This window comes from Pelophylax lessonae (assembly GCF_965119305.1).
Source record: "Pelophylax lessonae genome assembly, chromosome: 7".
Lineage (NCBI taxonomy): Eukaryota > Metazoa > Chordata > Amphibia > Anura > Ranidae > Pelophylax > Pelophylax lessonae.
This window is the reverse complement of record NC_138774.1, coordinates 262,612,513-262,630,330: the sequence shown is the minus strand read 5'-3', so window position 1 is coordinate 262,630,330 and position 17,818 is coordinate 262,612,513. Positions and strand designations below refer to the sequence as shown.

The window sequence follows — 17,818 nt, the reverse complement described above, 5'->3', positions numbered from 1 at the left end:
TAGCTCCCCGCAGATGAACAGGCCTGGTAACAGCTAAATATTTTGGGACCTGTTCCTACAATTTTTTCTGTATACTGGCCTTACCCTCAGTGCCATTATTTTACCGTTAGGACCCACTGCAAGGTAACTTTTTCCACTCATATACATTAAAAAATTATATTTTCTTTACATATATAGAAGACACAAGGTCAATAAATGTTTATAATGCTCTTCTGTAAATGAAAGTGATTTGCATGCTTGTTCTTCACTTGTAAAAACTATTCTTACAGTATATAAATGATTCATTTCTACAGCAACCGATACCGTCTTTTGTTCTAATGTGTTAGCAAAGTCACAAGGCACACCATTTTTTAAATTCAAAGAGGGTTTTGTAACACTCAGTGATGTCTATTACAGCTCAGTTTAAAATGTTCAATACACAAATGCTTTGAATGTTGCATTAGTCAAACTGATGCTTATCCACTTAGGTGTCACGAGTGGGAGATGACAAAGGATTGCTCTGAAAGAAAGCACAGAAAGAAAAGGTCACTAAGCAGGGATTCAGGTTTGATCAGAAACTACTACTAATGAATAAAATATCACATACTGTAAAACACTGAAGACCATCAGAAATGACATGCCATAATTGAATGCAGCTTAAAATGAGTCCACACAGAGGGCAATTTTCTTAGATTTGATTAGTAAATGGAACAGTTAGATGGACTATAGTTACGACTATAGTTATAGCAGAACATTTTTACATATTAAACTATGCAGACTGCAATAGCATTTTTTCAAATACATTTGGGTCTGATTTTTGTTGTAGGGCTCATAACACATAATTATGGCATTGTGTGCCATTCAATTTCACTAATCCTTCAAGGTGCTATTGTTCTAACATACACCACATTATTAAAAGTATTGGGACACCTGCCTTAACAAGCACATGAGAGTTCAATATTAATTGGGCCCACCCTTTGCAAATATAACAGCTTCAACTCTTCTGGAAAGGCTGTTCACAAGGTTTAGGAGCGTGTCTATGGGAATGTTTGACCATTCTTCCAGAAGTTAATTAGTGAGGTCAGGCACTAATGTGGATGAAAAGGCCTGGCTCACAGTCTCTACTCTAATTCATCCCAAAAATATTCTATTGGGTTGAAGTCAGGACTTGTGCAGGCAATTAAAAGTTCCTCCCTCCCAAACTCACTCATCCATGTCCTTATGGACCTTGCTTTGTGCAATGGTCCAAATCATTGGGTGGAGGGGGGATTATGGTGTGGGGTTGTTTTTCAGGGGTTGGGCTTGTCCCCTTAGTTCCAGTGAAGGAAACTCTTAAGGTGTCAGCATGCCAAGACATTTTGGACAATTTCATGCTTCCAACTTTGTAGAAACAGTTGGGGGATGGCCCCTTCCTGTTCCAACATGACTGCGCACCAGTGCACAAACAAGAACTGTGTAAAATAGACTTCACCAAGAAGTGAAAATGCACATTTATTTTTGTATACTCTAAAACAGCCATTCTCAGCTAGAGTTCCGTGAAACCCTAGGGTTCTTCCAGAGGTTGCTGGTAGTTCCTAGAGTTGTGGCTAAATGACCTCCCATCTGATGGTGCCTTCATAGTTCCAGGTGCACTACCACTTGGCAGAGCCAGTAGGATAACAACAATGATCTGTAAAAGTGAGTGAAAAATGGTGGCATTCTAACTACCACTGAAAGAGCTTGTTCATACTTCATAAATACCATGTGTTTGTGCAGAATTTATTGAGCATTTTTAAAGTCTCATAAGTCATAACCCCTCAGTAGCGTTATATTATGTTGTGGTAAAAATTAAAATGCAAGTAAACCCTCCTATAGTTTTCAGCCAGGAAAGCTGCCATCTTGGCCTCTGTTTAATCTGCAACTGCCATGATGCTTCACATGTGATCCGTTATGACACCAGTCATTGAATGGTTTGACAATTTGGTTGAGAGCACAATCAATGAGACAGCTAACATTTCCAGCATGCCAGGAATGTTAACTGTTTTTTGAAACTATCAAATCGATGGGTTTACTTCCGCTTTAAGCAGCGTGTCGCTCTCATGAGTCGTCAACACTTTTCAGCCGCCTCTATTGGTTTCAATGGTAATGCTCTGTATCCACACTTTAACAGCAACGATAGCATTTATGGTGCGTTAGTGAAGCATTTAAAGTGTTAGCTGAGCACTGGGGGAGGTCTGCCCCCAATCCATACCAGGCCCTTATCCGGGAATGCAGCACGGCAGGCCAGGACCTAAACCATACCAGTTCACATGCCCTCAACATGGTTGGGGTGCTTCGGAGCATGGGGGGCTCTGCCCCCCACCTTAAAGCACCTTGTCCCCATGTTCATGGAGACAGGGGCATCTTTCCCACAACTCTGGGCGGTGGCTGTGGGGGTTTGCGGGCAGGGGAGCTTATCCAAATATGGAAGCCCCCTCTAAACAAGGGGGCCCCCAGATCCCCCCTCCATGTGAATTTAGTATGGGGTACATAGTACCCCTACTCATTCAGGAAAAAGTGTAAAAAGTGAGTAAAGACTCAACACGAGTTTTATACAAGTCCTTTATTAAAAAATCAAAATTAAAAAACATGTCCCACCATGCAGATCCATCATCATATATGATGCCCACCGCACTGACGGACCCGAAAAAAAGTAAAAAAAAAATTGAAGGCTCGTAGAAGGCTCCTGCTGTCTGCCTACTTCTCTGTCTGACATTTCTTAAATAACTAAGAGGTGTATGTGGTGTGTCTGGATTTTGCAAAAAAATGTAATACAGTCCCCCATAGACGCTTAATTCACAAACTGAGGTCTGTAGGCATGGACCATAGAATTTGTACATGGATAGAAAACTGAATACAGGGGCATGTCCAAGGGGTGTGATAAAAAGCAAATACTCAGATTGGTCAGGAGTGGAAAGCGGGGTACCCCAAGGATCTGTCCTGGGACCAATTCTGTTTAGTTTTTTCATAAATTATATAGAGCTTGGTATAAATAGCTCAATCTCAATGTTTGCTGACAACACAAAGCTAAGTAGGGAAATAACTTCACAGAAAGATATAGAAACTTTACACTTTACAAGAGGACCTCAATAAAATAATGGGTGGGCAACTACATGGCAAATGAGGTTTATTGGTAAAAAATGTATGGTAATGCACTTGAGGGCTAAAAATGTAAATGCAAGTTACTCACTTGGAGTAAAACCTCTGGGGGAATCCATGATGGAGAAAGATCTGGGGGTCCTATTAGATCACAGACCCAGCAATGGCATGCAATGCCAAGCTGCAGCAAGTAAAGCTAGCAGCAGAATATTAGAATGCATGAAAAATGTAATTTACTGCAGAGATAAAATGACAATCCTGCCACTTAAAAAAACTCTGATTTGGCCACATCTGGAGTATTCCGCCCAAGGAGGAAGGTGTGAGAACCGGAGAGGGTCCAGAGAAGGGCAACAAAGTTAATAAGGGGACTGGAGGACCTCAGTTGGGATCATATCTCCTCTCAAGAGACAATTGAGAGGAGATATGATAGCAATACACAATACAGTAAAACCTTGGATTGCGAGCATAATTCGTTCTGGAAACTTGCTTGAAATCCAAAGCACTCTTATATCAAAGCAAATTTCCCCATAAGAAATAATGGAAACTCAGATAATTTGTTCCACAGCCATTTATTCATAAGTGCTTCAGTTTATAATCCATATAAAAAGATTATAGCAATGTGATAGGTTGTGTAACCATAAAATGTCCATCCACAAATGGTGACCTCCACAAGGGGACTAAGTGTAGCAATATTGCTACATTTAATGATGGTTCAACATTTAGAAACTCGCATGGATGATGATTAAAGAGACACATCTAAGTATGCAGGCACCTGGGGTAAAGCTGTCCACATAGACCATCCTCCTCATCGCCGGCTCCCACCGCTGTCAGTCTGCAGTCCTGCCCGGGAAGACTACTGGAGCGATCTGAAAATGGGGCTTGATGAGCGCAGCGTGGAAGGGATGACATGGATGGCAGTGCAGAGGATGGTCTATGTGGACAGCTTTACCCTGGATGCCTGTATACTTAGATGTGCCTGTTTTAATCTTCAACATGTGAGTTGTTAAATGTTGAACCTTTATTAAATGTAACCATATTGCTACACTTAGAAGTGCCTCTCTTCTCTTTCAGGGCCTGTTTACACTGGTGCGATGGAAGACATTGCATGTTACATAGTTACATAGCTAGGTTGAAAAAAGACAGAAGTCCATCTGGCTCAACCAATAAAAAACAAAAAACAGTAAAGAAAACCCAACCATACAATCCCATATACACAATCCTATAACCGCAGTTCATCCAGAGGAAGGCAAAAAAAACCCAGCAAAGCATGATCCAATTTGCTACAGCAGGGGGAAGAATTCCTTCCTGATCTCCCAAGAGGCAATCGGATATTACCTGGATCAACTTTACCTATAAATATACTACCCATTTATATTATGTCCACCCAGGAAAGAATCCAGGCCTTTTTTTAAAGCAATCTAGTGAGCTAGCCAGAACCACCTCTGGAGGGAGTCTATTTCACATTTTCACAGCTCTTATGGTGAAGAAACCTTTCCATATTTGGAGACAAAATCTGTTTTCCTCTAGTTTTAAAGAGTGCCCCCTTGTCCTCTGTGTTGACCTTAAAGTGAATAACTCAACACCAAGTTCACTATATGGACCCCTTATGTATTTATACATGTTGATCATATCCCACCTTAATCTCCTCTTCTCAGGAGAGAATAAATTCAGTTCCTCTAATCTTTTCTCATAGCTGAGCTCATCCATGCCTCTTATCAGTTTGGTTGCCCTTCTCTGCACTTTCTCCAGGGCCCCGATATCCTTTTTAAGAACTGGTGCCCAAAACTGAACTGCATATTCCAGATGAGGTCTTACTAATGATTTGTACAGGGGCAAAATGATATCTCTCTCTCTGGAGTCCATGCCGCTGTTAATACAAGAAAGGACTTTGTTTGCTTTGGAAACCGCCGCTTGGTATTGCATGCTATTATTAAGCTTATGATCTACCAGAACACCCAGATCCTTCTCTGCTATGGATTCCCCCAGTTCTACCCCCCCTAGTATGTATGATGCATGCATATTCTTAGCCCCCAAGTGCATAACTTTACATTAATCAACATTAAACCTCATTTGCCACATAGTTGCCCAATGAAACAGTGATTGAGATCAGCTTGTAAGTTGGAAGCATCCTGTAAGGAAGTTATTCCACTGCAAACCTTGGTGTCATCACTGCACTGCTATGCAAATCATGTGCGAAGTCTGTGCAATGTGAATTCAGCCCTACAGAATGTACGGCTGAATTTGCATCGCATTTGGACCATAGTCATGCAGGACCCTTTTTTTGGTCCTCACCAGAATCGGATCGCATGGGTGTTAACACCCATGTGATCCTATTCATGTCCGAATTGACAGTTCTCACTGGGATATGCGAACTGGGGATGTCATTGACTTGACCCGCAGTGGATTTGCCTGGTTTCCCGCATTGCGCCAATGTGAACCGGTCCTTATACTCTGTTGTGACATGACGCTACTCGTATATCAAGACATCTCTTGTTTATCAAGTCAAAACTTATAAAAAAATGTTGCTTGTCTTGCAAAACGCTCTAAAACCAAGTTACTCTCCAATCCAAGGTTTTACTGTACCTCAATGACAATTCTGGCATAGTGAATGAACTATTCAGTCTCAGGGAGTGTAAGAGGACATGTGGCCACTTAATGAAACTGAAGGAGAAGCAGTTTAACTTTAAAGTGGAAGTTCAGCCTGAGACTAAAATCTCTATATCTACTTGCATCCACAATTTAAGACTAACATATCTAACCCTGTAAAGCAAAAATCCCTATACATACCTTTTCTGAAGCCGGTCTCCAGTGGTGGAAGCTCTGTGCAGGAGACAGCCAACTTTGAAATGCCTGGAAAGTCAACCATAAAGTTCCATTGTTGGCTGCCTCTTCCGCACACTCCAACACAGAGAAGCTGCCACTGACAGCCCAGCATGGGACCGCATTGGAACAGCTTCAGAAGAGGCATGTATAGGGATTTTTGTTTTAGAGGGCTAGATAGCTTAGTCTTAGATTGTGGATGCAAGTAGATTTAAAGATTTTAGTTTTAGCCTGAACTCTACTTTAAGCTGTGCAGGGGGTTTTTCACTTTCAGCGTGGAGGATGTGGAGTCACTTCCACAATCCGTGGTGTCAGCAGGAAGTATTGATAGTTTAAAAAAAAAACTCTTGGACGTGTATCTTAGGGAGCACAGTATAGAGGGATAAGGGAAATGATTATGAACACGCACACCTACACAGGTTCAACTTTACCAGGTGTGTTCGGATCCTAGTCCCAACCCACCTAAGCAATCCCGCTAGGAAGCTGTCACTGCACACCACCAATTATAGACAGTGAGGCATTTCCCAGCCTGCAGCTGCACCTACACACACTGCTCATGATTGGCGGTGTGCAGTGACTGCTTCCTGGCAGGATTACCCAGGTGGGTTGGGGCTAGGATCCTAACACACCTGAGCCCATCCTTGCTGAGGAGCATTGCTTCATTCTTCATAATCAACACACGTGTGAACGAGCCCTTTGGGGGATTTTTTTCGGCCCAGAAAACCAATGTAAGCGGCATTTTCCTAATGACCCTCAATGGACTAAAAGCAGGGGTCCCCTAAGATGTGAAAATGATTTCAAGGTTGAAAAAGGCTGCTCTAAAATGTAGGGGACCTTTATCAAAATAGTAATGTCAAGATGATCAGGGCCTTCTCTTTGTAGTTAAACATTCATTTTATATGGTTCCCCCTTAACTTCCTGATACCAGCTGCCAGCCTACCAGGATGCATAGGCTATAGGGTAATTTGGGAAAGCACAAGGTAAAAAGATTTTAGAACTTTGTAGGGAGTAAGGCAAATATACTGTGTAGATCTCCACCTATGGTATCTCAAATGTTTACCTGAACAGCCTGTAGCCATCATAGGATTCTTTTTGTTGCATATTAGTTCATACATTGATTAATACTGGATAGTTGCCAGCATTTGAAAGAAATTTCCAGGGGCACTTTGCAGCAGTACAGCTCTCAATTAGTTACCACACCCACTTCCCTGAAGCTCCACCCACTCTGCATAATCTCCGCCTACTTATTGGAATATAGGGTCTAATGAATAAAGAGAGATTTACAGGAAATCGAAAAGGGAATTTCAAACTTAAGGCCAAAGTAGCAGAGTTGGAATAACTCTCCCATTCAGCTGCACTACTTCTGTCGAAAGTTCAAATCTCTCATCACAATTCCCTGCAATTCTAAAGTGTCAAATGTGCTCAGGTGTGACCATACAAAAAATGTAATATGTAAATATAAATAAAGTGCAAGGTGTAAATAAGTACAATAAAACCTAATTAAACTATCTGGTCTAATTAGGTTTTATCGTACTTATTTACAGCTTGCACTTTATTTATATTTACATATTACATTTTTTGTATGGTCAAACCTGAGCACATTTGACCCTTTATTCACGTGTCATGTTACCGGATAGTTTTGCACATAAGATTGTTGCTTTCATCCTACCTACCTTCATGTCTGTGAATGTGTCTTCGCTCTTCAGGGGTCCTTCTCTGCTCTGCTGTGGCGTCCGGCGAGGTGCTGCCGAGAATGAGTGCCTTTGATTTAAAAATGGCGCCATGTTGCGCCATTATGTAACTGCGCATGCGCCTGCACAGCCGAGCTTGTACGAGCTTTCCCGAGCTCGGCTCAAGCGCAGTTACGATGTCAGCCTGCAACCATTTTTTTTACGGGCACCAGCTGCCCGTAACGGGCATTTATGGGCAGCCTGATTAACGGGACAATGTGAATTACCCGGGACAGGCTCCTATTTCCCGTGACTGTCCCGGCAAAAACGGGACAGTTGGCAAGAATGTTACTGGTACTTCATTTTACAGGGAGCCACTGCCTGAAACAGAAATAACTAATCTAATGTTCTTCTTCTACCCAATAACTGAGTTATCTTTCCTCTTGAATATTTTAAAGTCATATTACTTTTATTAGCAAATATATATATTTTATTGGGAAAAATAATCCATTATCTATTTTGTTTTACAGGGGCTTTATATTTTCTTGATTTATGCCATTTACAACAGTGAGGTAAGACCAATACACTCAGATATTTATTAATCATATTACAATGAAATTTCATCAGTCCCAAGAAGTCACTAATTATTGCACATCCCGTTATCATTTCTTTTGGGCTATTGCTTATGAACTTCTATTTTAACCAGTTGCCGACCACCCGCTGCAGTTTTACAAGGTGCAAGGTACAACGAGCAAGGTGGCTCGGCTGCGCGAACTGACGTAACTGTATGTCAGTCGCGTGCGGTGCTAGGGGGCATGCGTCCGCCGTCCCTGCAATGTTCTGATTCGGTTCAGAACCAATCAGTCATCAGGTCCAGGCCAATGATTTTTGGCCTGGACCTGGTGATCGATTCTGACCAATTGCAGAAGGTCCTGTGCCTGTGTAATATAAACACAGGCACAGAATATGATGTAATCTCCTCTCCTGAAGCCCATTTCGGTTCGAGCATGAGAGAAGAGAACATCAACTGTGAGCACACATTTAACCCCCTTATCACCCCCCAGTTAACCTTTTCACTCCCTGTCACAGTGTCACTATATACAGCAGTCCCAGATAGGTTTAGGGTACCCGCCATACATTTCCTAATAAAGATTTAACCCCCTGATCACCCCCAGTTAACCCCTTCATTGCCCTGTCACAGTTTCACTATTATAGTGTACAGATTTTTTTTCTTATTCAGATCACTGTATTAGTGTCACAGTTGACATCAGTTAGAGTTAATGTTAGTTAACGTCAATACAGGATAGCGTCAGATTGCCCACCGCATATTTAGTAATACATTTTAACCCTTTGATTGCCAGTGACACACACATTAAACACCTCCATTACTAGTATAGTGTCTGAACAGATCAATATCTTTGATCTGATCATTACTATACTAGCATCCCCAATAGTTTAGTATAGTGTTCCCAAAATGCAGTGTTAGCAGGATCAGCCCTGACCCCTGCCAGCACCTGCGTTTAGCGCCGTCCATCCCCTAAGAAGTGCAGTATCAGCAGAATATTGTCACTTCCGATATACAGCACACTAGATCGCAGAGTTAGCAGAGCCAGGCCTGATCTCTGCTAGCACTAGCAGTTACATTTTTTGGTAGCAGTTCAAACAGTCCTTGACAACCAGGTGCTTTTTTTCCCCATGAGTCACACTAGGTGCCTATAAATTTATTAGCCAAAATGTCCAAACAGAGGTACACTAGTGAAGAGGCCTACATGATGCTGAGTATGACAGATGAGAGCGATAGGGAAGCCTCACTGTCAGAATCAGGCTCAGTATTCGAACCTGTAGAGAGCAGCGGCACCCTGACAGATAGCTCTGATGACAGAGTAGTGATCCCTGCTAAGGTCAGGCGTAGCTGACCCCGTTCTTCTGTTGCTGAGGTGCAACAATCAAACGGTTCTCGTATGCAGCAGCGTGTCGGTACTAGTGCCGCTCAAACTTCTGGTGAACTGGCAAGCACCAGCGGCCTAGTACATCCTGGTCATAGTCAAATCAGCACTGCAGTAACACTTGGTGACGTTACATAGTTACATAGTTAGTGAGGTTGAAAAAAGACATCAGTCCATCCAGTTCAACCTATGATGTGTGTGTGTGTTTGCTTTTAGCCGTACATTATATACCCCTGTATGTTGTGGTCTTTAAGGTGTCCATCTAACAGTTTTTTGAAACTATCAATGCTCCCTGCTGATACGACTGCTTGTGGAAGAGAATTCCACATCCTTACCGCTCTTACAGTGAAGAACCCCTTACGCACTTTAAGGTTAAACCGCCTTTCCTCTAGTTTTAGTGAGTGGCCACGTGTCTTATTGTATCTCCTTTCTCTGAATAGTTTGTTCCTTATGCTCGGGTCGCCAGTACAGTATTTGTACATTGATATCATATCCCCCCTCAATCGTCTCTTCTCCAGAGAGAATAAGTTCAGGGCTTGTAGTCTTTCTTCATAGCTGATGTCCTCCATCCCCCTAATTATTTTTGTTGCCCTTCTCTGGACTTTCTCCAGTTCCAGCACATCCTTTCTGAGGACCGGTGCCCAGAACTGGACAGCATACTCCAGATGTGGCCGGACCAGAGTCTTGTAGAGCGGGAGAATAATCTCTTTATTTCTGGAGTGAATGCCCTTTTTTATACATCCCAGTATTCTGTTGGCTTTGCTTGCTGCGGCCTGGCATTGCATGCCACTGCCAAGCCTGTTGTCTACCAGTACCCCTAAGTCCTTTTCCATCCTAGACTCACCCAGAGGTTCCCCCCCTAGCGAGTAGCTTGCTTTCTGGTTTCTGGCCCCCAAGTGCATTACTTTACATTTTTCAACATTAAATCTCATCTGCCATGTAGTTGCCCACTCCGTTATTTTGTTCAAGTCCGCTTGCAAGGTTTCCACATCCTGCATAGAAGATATTGGCATGCCTAATTTAGTATCATCCGCAAATACTGAGATTGTACTAGATATCCCCTCCTCTAGATCATTTATGAATAAATTAAACAGGATTGGTCCCAGGACAGAACCCTGGGGGACCCCACTTTCCACACCCGCCCAATCCGAGTACTCCCCATTAATCACCACCCTCTGTACTCTCCCCTGGAGCCAGTTCTCTATCCAGGTACTCACCTTATGGTCCATACCTATCTTCCTTAGTTTGTACAGTAAGCGTTTGTGGGGAACGGTGTCGAAGGCCTTTGCAAAGTCCAGATACACCACATCCACAGGCTTACCTTTATCTAGGTGGCAGCTCACTTCATCATAGAAGGTTAATAGATTGGTTTGGCACGAACGATTTTTCATGAATCCGTGCTGATTAATACTTATAATACCGTTTTCATTACTAAAGTCTTGTATGTGGTCCCTTAACATCCCCTCCAATATTTTGCAGACTACAGATGTTAGCCTGATCGGCCTATAGTTACCCGGGATATATCTCGGCCCCTTTTTAAATATTGGTACCACGTTGGCTTTTTTCCAATCAGCTGGCACCATACCCGTCTGTAAACTATCCTTAAAGATCAAGAATAATGGTCTGGCAATCACCTGGCTGAGCTCTTTAAGAACCCTCGGGTGCAAGCCATCCGGTCCCGGGGATTTATTTATGTTAAGCTTCTCTAGTTTAGCTCTAAGTCTATCTTCTGTTAGCCATGGCGGCACTTCCTGAGGTGTATTATTTAGTTCGGCCTTACAAGCTGGGTTCGTGTAGACCCCCGATTCCCCGTTGCGAGTCCCATAAGTGCAATTCAAGCTGGTGCGGTGGCTAGCACAAGTAGTGTCCCGCAGCCACCAAAAATTCGAAGACATCAGCTCTGTAGAGCCCATAGTGTCCTTCCTGATGTGCTTGCAAATCCGGATTGGGAGCCCACCACTTCTGGAGCTCCCTCACTTCCCCCATAGCCTGGCCAACCTGGAATTCAGGTGGAAACAGACGATTTTACTCCCCTTGGTTTTTATGAGCTGTTTTTCACGTAAGATTTGTAAAGATCTAATGTGAACCAAAGCAATTTATATGCCGATCAATTCATTACCGCAAATCTAAATTTGACCCTTGCCAGAGATTTTGCATGGAAATGTATCACTGTTTCCAAGTTTAAAGCCTTTCTGGGCCTATTCCTCCTCATGGGCATTACTAAGTGAGTTGTGGTCATATTGGTCCACTGACCTAATTCATTATATGCCCATGTTCTCTGGTGCCATGGCCAGGACTAGATAAGAGAAAATCCTGCGGTTCATCATATGCCCATGTTCTCTGCTTTGATGTGTTTTTTATTATTAACCATAGTTTTCCTTGCAGATACCACCAATCTACTGTTTTACTACACTGTATACTATTATATTGTAATGTTTTATTGTTACTGTGTTTTATTGTTAATCATTGTTTGCTTTGCAGGTACACCCATCAGCTGCAGAGCTGATTTGTTTATTCTGACAGCAACAGCGTTTGCTCTCAGCATATACGTAAAGTAACGTTTAGGGGTTGATTTCACCTCCGCAGTTAAAAAAAAGAGCATATATGGGGAAGCATAGGGGAGGGGGTGGACACAGAGGGTGAATCTCCCCTATGCTTCACCATATATTTTGTAACACTTTTCTTGGCAGAGATCCTCTTTCTGAAGGAAAAATCTAACATTGCATGTATGCCCATCATTAGAAGTGGGTGGATGCTGGGAGGTCTAATGGTGGGCATACCACACACTTTCTGGCAGAGATTTCTTCATCTACATCAATCAATGTGAATTAAGGAATCTGTTAGGTTCTTTTTTTTTGTTCAGCCCACAGGCTGCATGAAAAAAAAAAGAACCTTACAATATATGCTCAGCAAGGACCATCAACATACTGATACATCGCTGCTGAACTTTGAGTGGTCATACCAGGACGATGCCTGCAGATTTAGGTCTCAACTTGGTATTGCTTTTTACAGCCAGTGGTAAGCTTTCATGTAAAAGTAATCCTAGCGGGTAATTACCCGCTAGACTGCTTTTACAAGCAGTGGGAGGGGACTATCCCCCCCTTCCGCCGCCTTCCACAGATAACTCGAGACTGCAGCCGGTGGTTCTGTCAGCTAACCATAGAGCTGATTGGAGATCAGAATGGCTCCAATCATCTCTATGGCCTAAGATACCGGAAGCTATGAGCATTTCATGACTTCGGTTTCGCCAGATAAATACAGCGCTATTGGGAAATTGGGAAAGCATCTGATCACACCAATCTTGGTGTAGTCAGATGCTTTAAGGGCAGAGGAGAGATCTAGAGTCTAATAGGCCCCATTTAAAAAAAAAAAAAGAGTACCTGTCACTACTTTTTGCACTACTTATTGCTTATTGCAATACTTTCTGTATATATGGGATATTTAAATTTCCTGTGATAACAATAAAAATTATTAAAAAAAAATGAAAGGGAATTTGTCAAAATAAAATAAAAAGCAAAATAAATAATAATAAAAAAACTAAAAAATTCAAGCACCCCTGTCCCCCAGTGTTTGCACGTAAAGGCGAGCGCAAGCATCGGTCTGGTGTCATATGTAAACAGCAATAGCAGCATGCATGTGAGGTATCGCCACGTCCAATTAAAGGCAGTAGTTCTTGCAGTAGACCTCCTATGTAAATCTAAAGTGGTAACCTGTAAAGGCTTTTAAAAATGTATGTAGTTTGTTGCCACTGCACGGGCATGCGCAATTTTAAAGCATGTCATGTTTGGTATCTATGCACTCGACATAAGATCACCTTTTATATTTTACCAAACAATTGGGCAATATATAGTGTATTTGTGCATTAAATCTAAAAAAGTGTTTTTTTTCCCCAAAAAATTGGGTTCGGAAAATCTGTGCGCAAATACCGTGTGACAAAAAAAAATTGCAACACCCACCACTTTGTTCTGTAGGGTCTCTGCTTTAAAAAAATATATAATGTCTGGGGGTTCAAAGTAACTTTGTAGTAAAAAAAAATAATTTTTTCATGTAAACAAAACATTTCAGTGGTTAGAAGAGTGGGTGATGTGTGGCATAAGCTTTTAATATTGGGCATAAAATGCCAGGGCATTTCAGAAAAACCCCAAGTGACCCCTTTTTGGAAAGTAGACACCACAAGCTTTTTGCTGGGATTCATGTTGAATGTTGAGTCCATGGAATATTTTATATTTTGCCGCAAGTTTCGGTAAAATAACAACTTTTTTTTTTTACACAAAGTTGACACTAAATGATATATTGCTCACACATGCCATGGGTATATGTGGAATGCCACCCCAAAATACATTCTTCTGCTTCTCCTGAGTACAGGGATACCACATGTGTGAGACTTTTTGGGAGCCTAGCTGTGTACGGGGACCCCCCCCCCTCGAAAACCAATCACCACCTTCAGGTTTTCTAAGGGTGTAAATTGCCTATTTTACTTCCTCACTACTAACAGTTTCGGAGGCCATGAAATGCCCCCCCCCCCCCCCCCATGAGCTCATTTTGCAAAGTAAACACTCCAAGCTATTTGTTGAGATGCATGTTGAGTTCATTGAATATTTTATATTTTGCCACAATTTTCTGCTTCTCTTGAGTAGGGGGATACCACACATATGAGACTTTTTGGCAGTCTAGCTGCATACAGGACCGCGAAAACCAATCACCGCCTTCAGGCTTTCTAAGAGCGTAAATTGTTGATTTCACTCCTCACTGCCTATCAAAGTTTCAGAGTTCATGAAATGCCAAGATAGCACGAAATCCCTCCAAATTACCCCTTTTCGGAAAGTAGACACCCCAAGGCATGGTGAGTATTTTTCTTTTTCTAAAATTTTAAAACTTTGTGACAAAAAGCGAGATCTGCAAAATACTCAACATGCCTTTCAGAAAATAGCTTAGGGCAGTGATGGCGAACCTTGGCACCCCAGATGTTTTTAGAACAATATTTCCCATGATGCTCAACTACACTGCAAAGTGCATGAGCATCATGGGAAATGTAGTTCCAAAACATCTGGGGTGCCAAGGTTCGCCATCACTGGCTTAGGGTGTCTACTTTCCAAAAAGGGGTCATTTGGGAGGGGGGGGTTTGTGCTGTCTTGGCATTTCATGGCCTCCAAAATTCTGATAGGTAGTGAGGAGTGAAATGAACAATGTACGTCCTTAGAAAGCCTCAAGGCAGTGATTGGTTTTCTAGGGCCGCCTGTGGATACCGGACCTGAGTAACTTGTCACACATGGAGTGACACTTGGTGGATCTCCACATAATTACAATTAAGCCTGCAGTGGTCTATCCATTAGGTTGGATGACCATTTCCTTCTGGTAAGCTGCTACATTGTTTCCTTTGGTGATCCTTCACGGGTGTTCCTCCTCCTTATCCCTTGGTTTTACAACGTGGAATTAGGACCTGTCTGCTGGGACTTGTTGTTCCTTGAATCTTTGGATATTCTTTTTGACACCATATATGTATTTTTTCTGCACCGTTTGGTCACCGGTTGATCCCAAGTTTTTTTTTTTTTTCCTTTTTGGTGTATGGACTATTGATTTGATTAATACATATGTTTTTTGTATTTTTTTTCACAGTTATTTCGATGCACTAATATGATCAGAATCTCAGTGTGTTTATATATATTTTTTTAGGGTGTACACCTTTAGAATTAATTTACTTTTGGTCATCAATATTTATAATATAGTGTTAATAGTGTTATACCAACATAATTTTTTTGATAGCGCTACACATATTGAATCTATTACAGCTTTGGGATTTTTTCTATAAGTCCATGTGTGCTGCTTTCATTTTCTTATTTCACCAATCATTTGTTTATTAGTCTAATTTCATAGTGCATAAATTCCCCCATATACATACCATTAGCAACAGTCTATGGAACTTATCACTTTAAATACTCAGCTCAGACAATGAACAGTCCAGAGGATTTTTTTTATTTTTTATTTTTTTTGAACTTGGATGGGAGAAGGGATACTCCAACTTGAACTATGCACAATCCTGAGGACAAATAACTGCAGTGTGCGCGGCAAAGCTGCTGCTTCACCTTACCACTGAAGTGAAGATAAAGAATATGAACTCTTTTTTTAGGTTACTCTTCAGGGTCTAACTTGGCACCCCCTTTCTCACTTGCTGTGTGTGCTGATCTCTTGTCCACTGACACTCTACTGGAGTGGTCCCCTTCCTGGGCAGACCCCTGGCAAGCTTCCCGGTACTCACGGACACTGTTTTTCCCTGGGTTGCTTTGCCTCCAACTCCGTTGTCAGCATCAACTCCTTCTCCTGGCTCAGCTGGTCGACCGCCTGTGACCACCTAAGCAACAGTAGGAGATACAGCCGTCACCCTCCTCCTGAGACCAGGCTTCCCGCCCAAAGACCCCCGGTCACATGTGCCGTGGCTTTTATAACATATCCCAGGATGCACCACCGTTGTGCCAATCCACTGGGATAGTCATAAAAGCCTGTGTGTCACTGGCTGGGTTTCCTCCACTGTCCAACAGGCTCCCCTATTGGATACAGTGGGGACACTCCCTCAGACTAGATGAATCACACATGGACACATGCTACAGGCAAAACTAACAATCAGGCTCCCCTGATAAGCAGATGGAGCTGCTAAGCTTTTATTCACCTAGCACCTACCTAAGAGGGTGCTACACTTGTTTGCCCCTCCCCTACCCCTCTCCATCAGCATTGGGGTCACATTAGCTGAGTGAGGGAGAAGAGAAACATTGGAAGTGTACCTAGTCAGTACTGGTGTCCAAAGGTGTGTTTGCTTTTTAAGAATAAATCACCTCTAACACTGGGTGTCCTACAAGTGTGAATGTTGGTGGTGGTGTTATGTAAAGCTATTCGTTTTTTACATTTTAGAATGGGGTGCATCAGGTATGTGCGGACTTTTAAAGGGTGCCTTTACTGGAAAAAGAGTGAGAAACACTGATTTAATTTGCACAAATGAATTGTGGATGGACTTGGCACTGATAGTCATATGCACGCTTTATACTGTTTTTCAGTTTATTTTAAATTATTTTTAATTAAAAGATAATTAAGGACTTAAAAAAAAAACACATTTATACTTAATCCAATGCTGCATTTGTCCCCTGATTGCTCAGTTCTTAGCATTCTGTGAGCAGAGAGGCGGGGGCTGTCAGTCTCCGGCTCTCTGATCTGCTCCCCACCCCCCCCCCCCACGCTCACTGGAGCGCTGGGCTGTGGAGGGGGCAGGAGGGCCTGGCTTAAGCCTGGCACACACCGCTTGTTTTTTTTTTCGTTCAACCCAGCGAGTTGAACGAAAAAAAACTGATGACTCTGACTGGAGCCGCTGAACTAAGGATCTGACATTAGAACAAAGATCTCCCCTGCTGTTCTTTTGTGTTCTGACAGGGGGGCAGCCCCCCCTGCCAGAACACTCCGGCCAGCGCTCTCAGCTATTGGCTGAGAGCGCTTATTGGGAGCCGGTCGCCTGCTGGTTATCCAGCATGCCTATTAAAAAAGAATAGCGCGCAAATGCAAAAGAAATAACTACCAAATCTGAAGACAATCCATAAATAAAAATGGGGGTTTGGTCCCACCATATGGCCATATCGTGCTCAAGCCCACTACTGCGTCAAAGTACCCCATTATCAGTGGGTCCTACACTATCCATGAAAAAGAGATGAATCCAGCCTAACCCTTGGAGATAATACTCTTTGCTTTCTAAAAGCTGCTGCAGTCTTCAGATTTGGTAGTTATTTCTTTTGCATTTGCGCGCTATTCTTTTTTAATATACATGTCTTTTGGTTCATAGCTGCAGCAGCTTTAGAAATACATGGGTATGCTCCCCCAAATTTTTTGCCTGTTTATTATGTATTCGGTCTGACCAGACTATCGAGGTTGAGCAACCCTCCCCACCCCCCCACACACACCTGTACTCAATCAGTGTCCACCATCTAGTGGATATAGTAGGAGTCCCCTGTAGTGCATTTGCACATCCTTCCCAGCAAGGAGTATTATCTCCAAGGGTTAGGCTGGATTCATCTCTTTTTCATGGATAGTGTAGGACCCACTGATAATGGGGTACTTTGACGCAGTAGTGGGCTTGAGCACGATATGGCCATATGGTGGGACCAAACCCCCATTTTTATTTATGGATTGTCTTCAGATTTGGTAGTTATTTCTTTTGCATTTGCGCGCTATTCTTTTTTAATATACATGTCTTTTGGTTCATAGCTGCAGCAGCTTTAGAAATACATGGGTATGCTCCCCCAAATTTTT

General features: G+C 42.4%; 1 protein-coding gene across 1 annotated transcript in view; it reads left to right on the top strand.

Moving 5' to 3' along the window:
• The window catches only part of ADGRD2 (adhesion G protein-coupled receptor D2), a 720,317-nt gene that overhangs the window by 474,306 nt on the left and 228,193 nt on the right, over nt 1-17,818 (top strand). Inside the window, exon 21 of the mRNA XM_082264234.1 lies at nt 8,117-8,158. Coding sequence (XP_082120360.1) covers nt 8,117-8,158 — 42 coding nt within the window. The remainder of the gene's footprint in view (nt 1-8,116; nt 8,159-17,818) is intronic.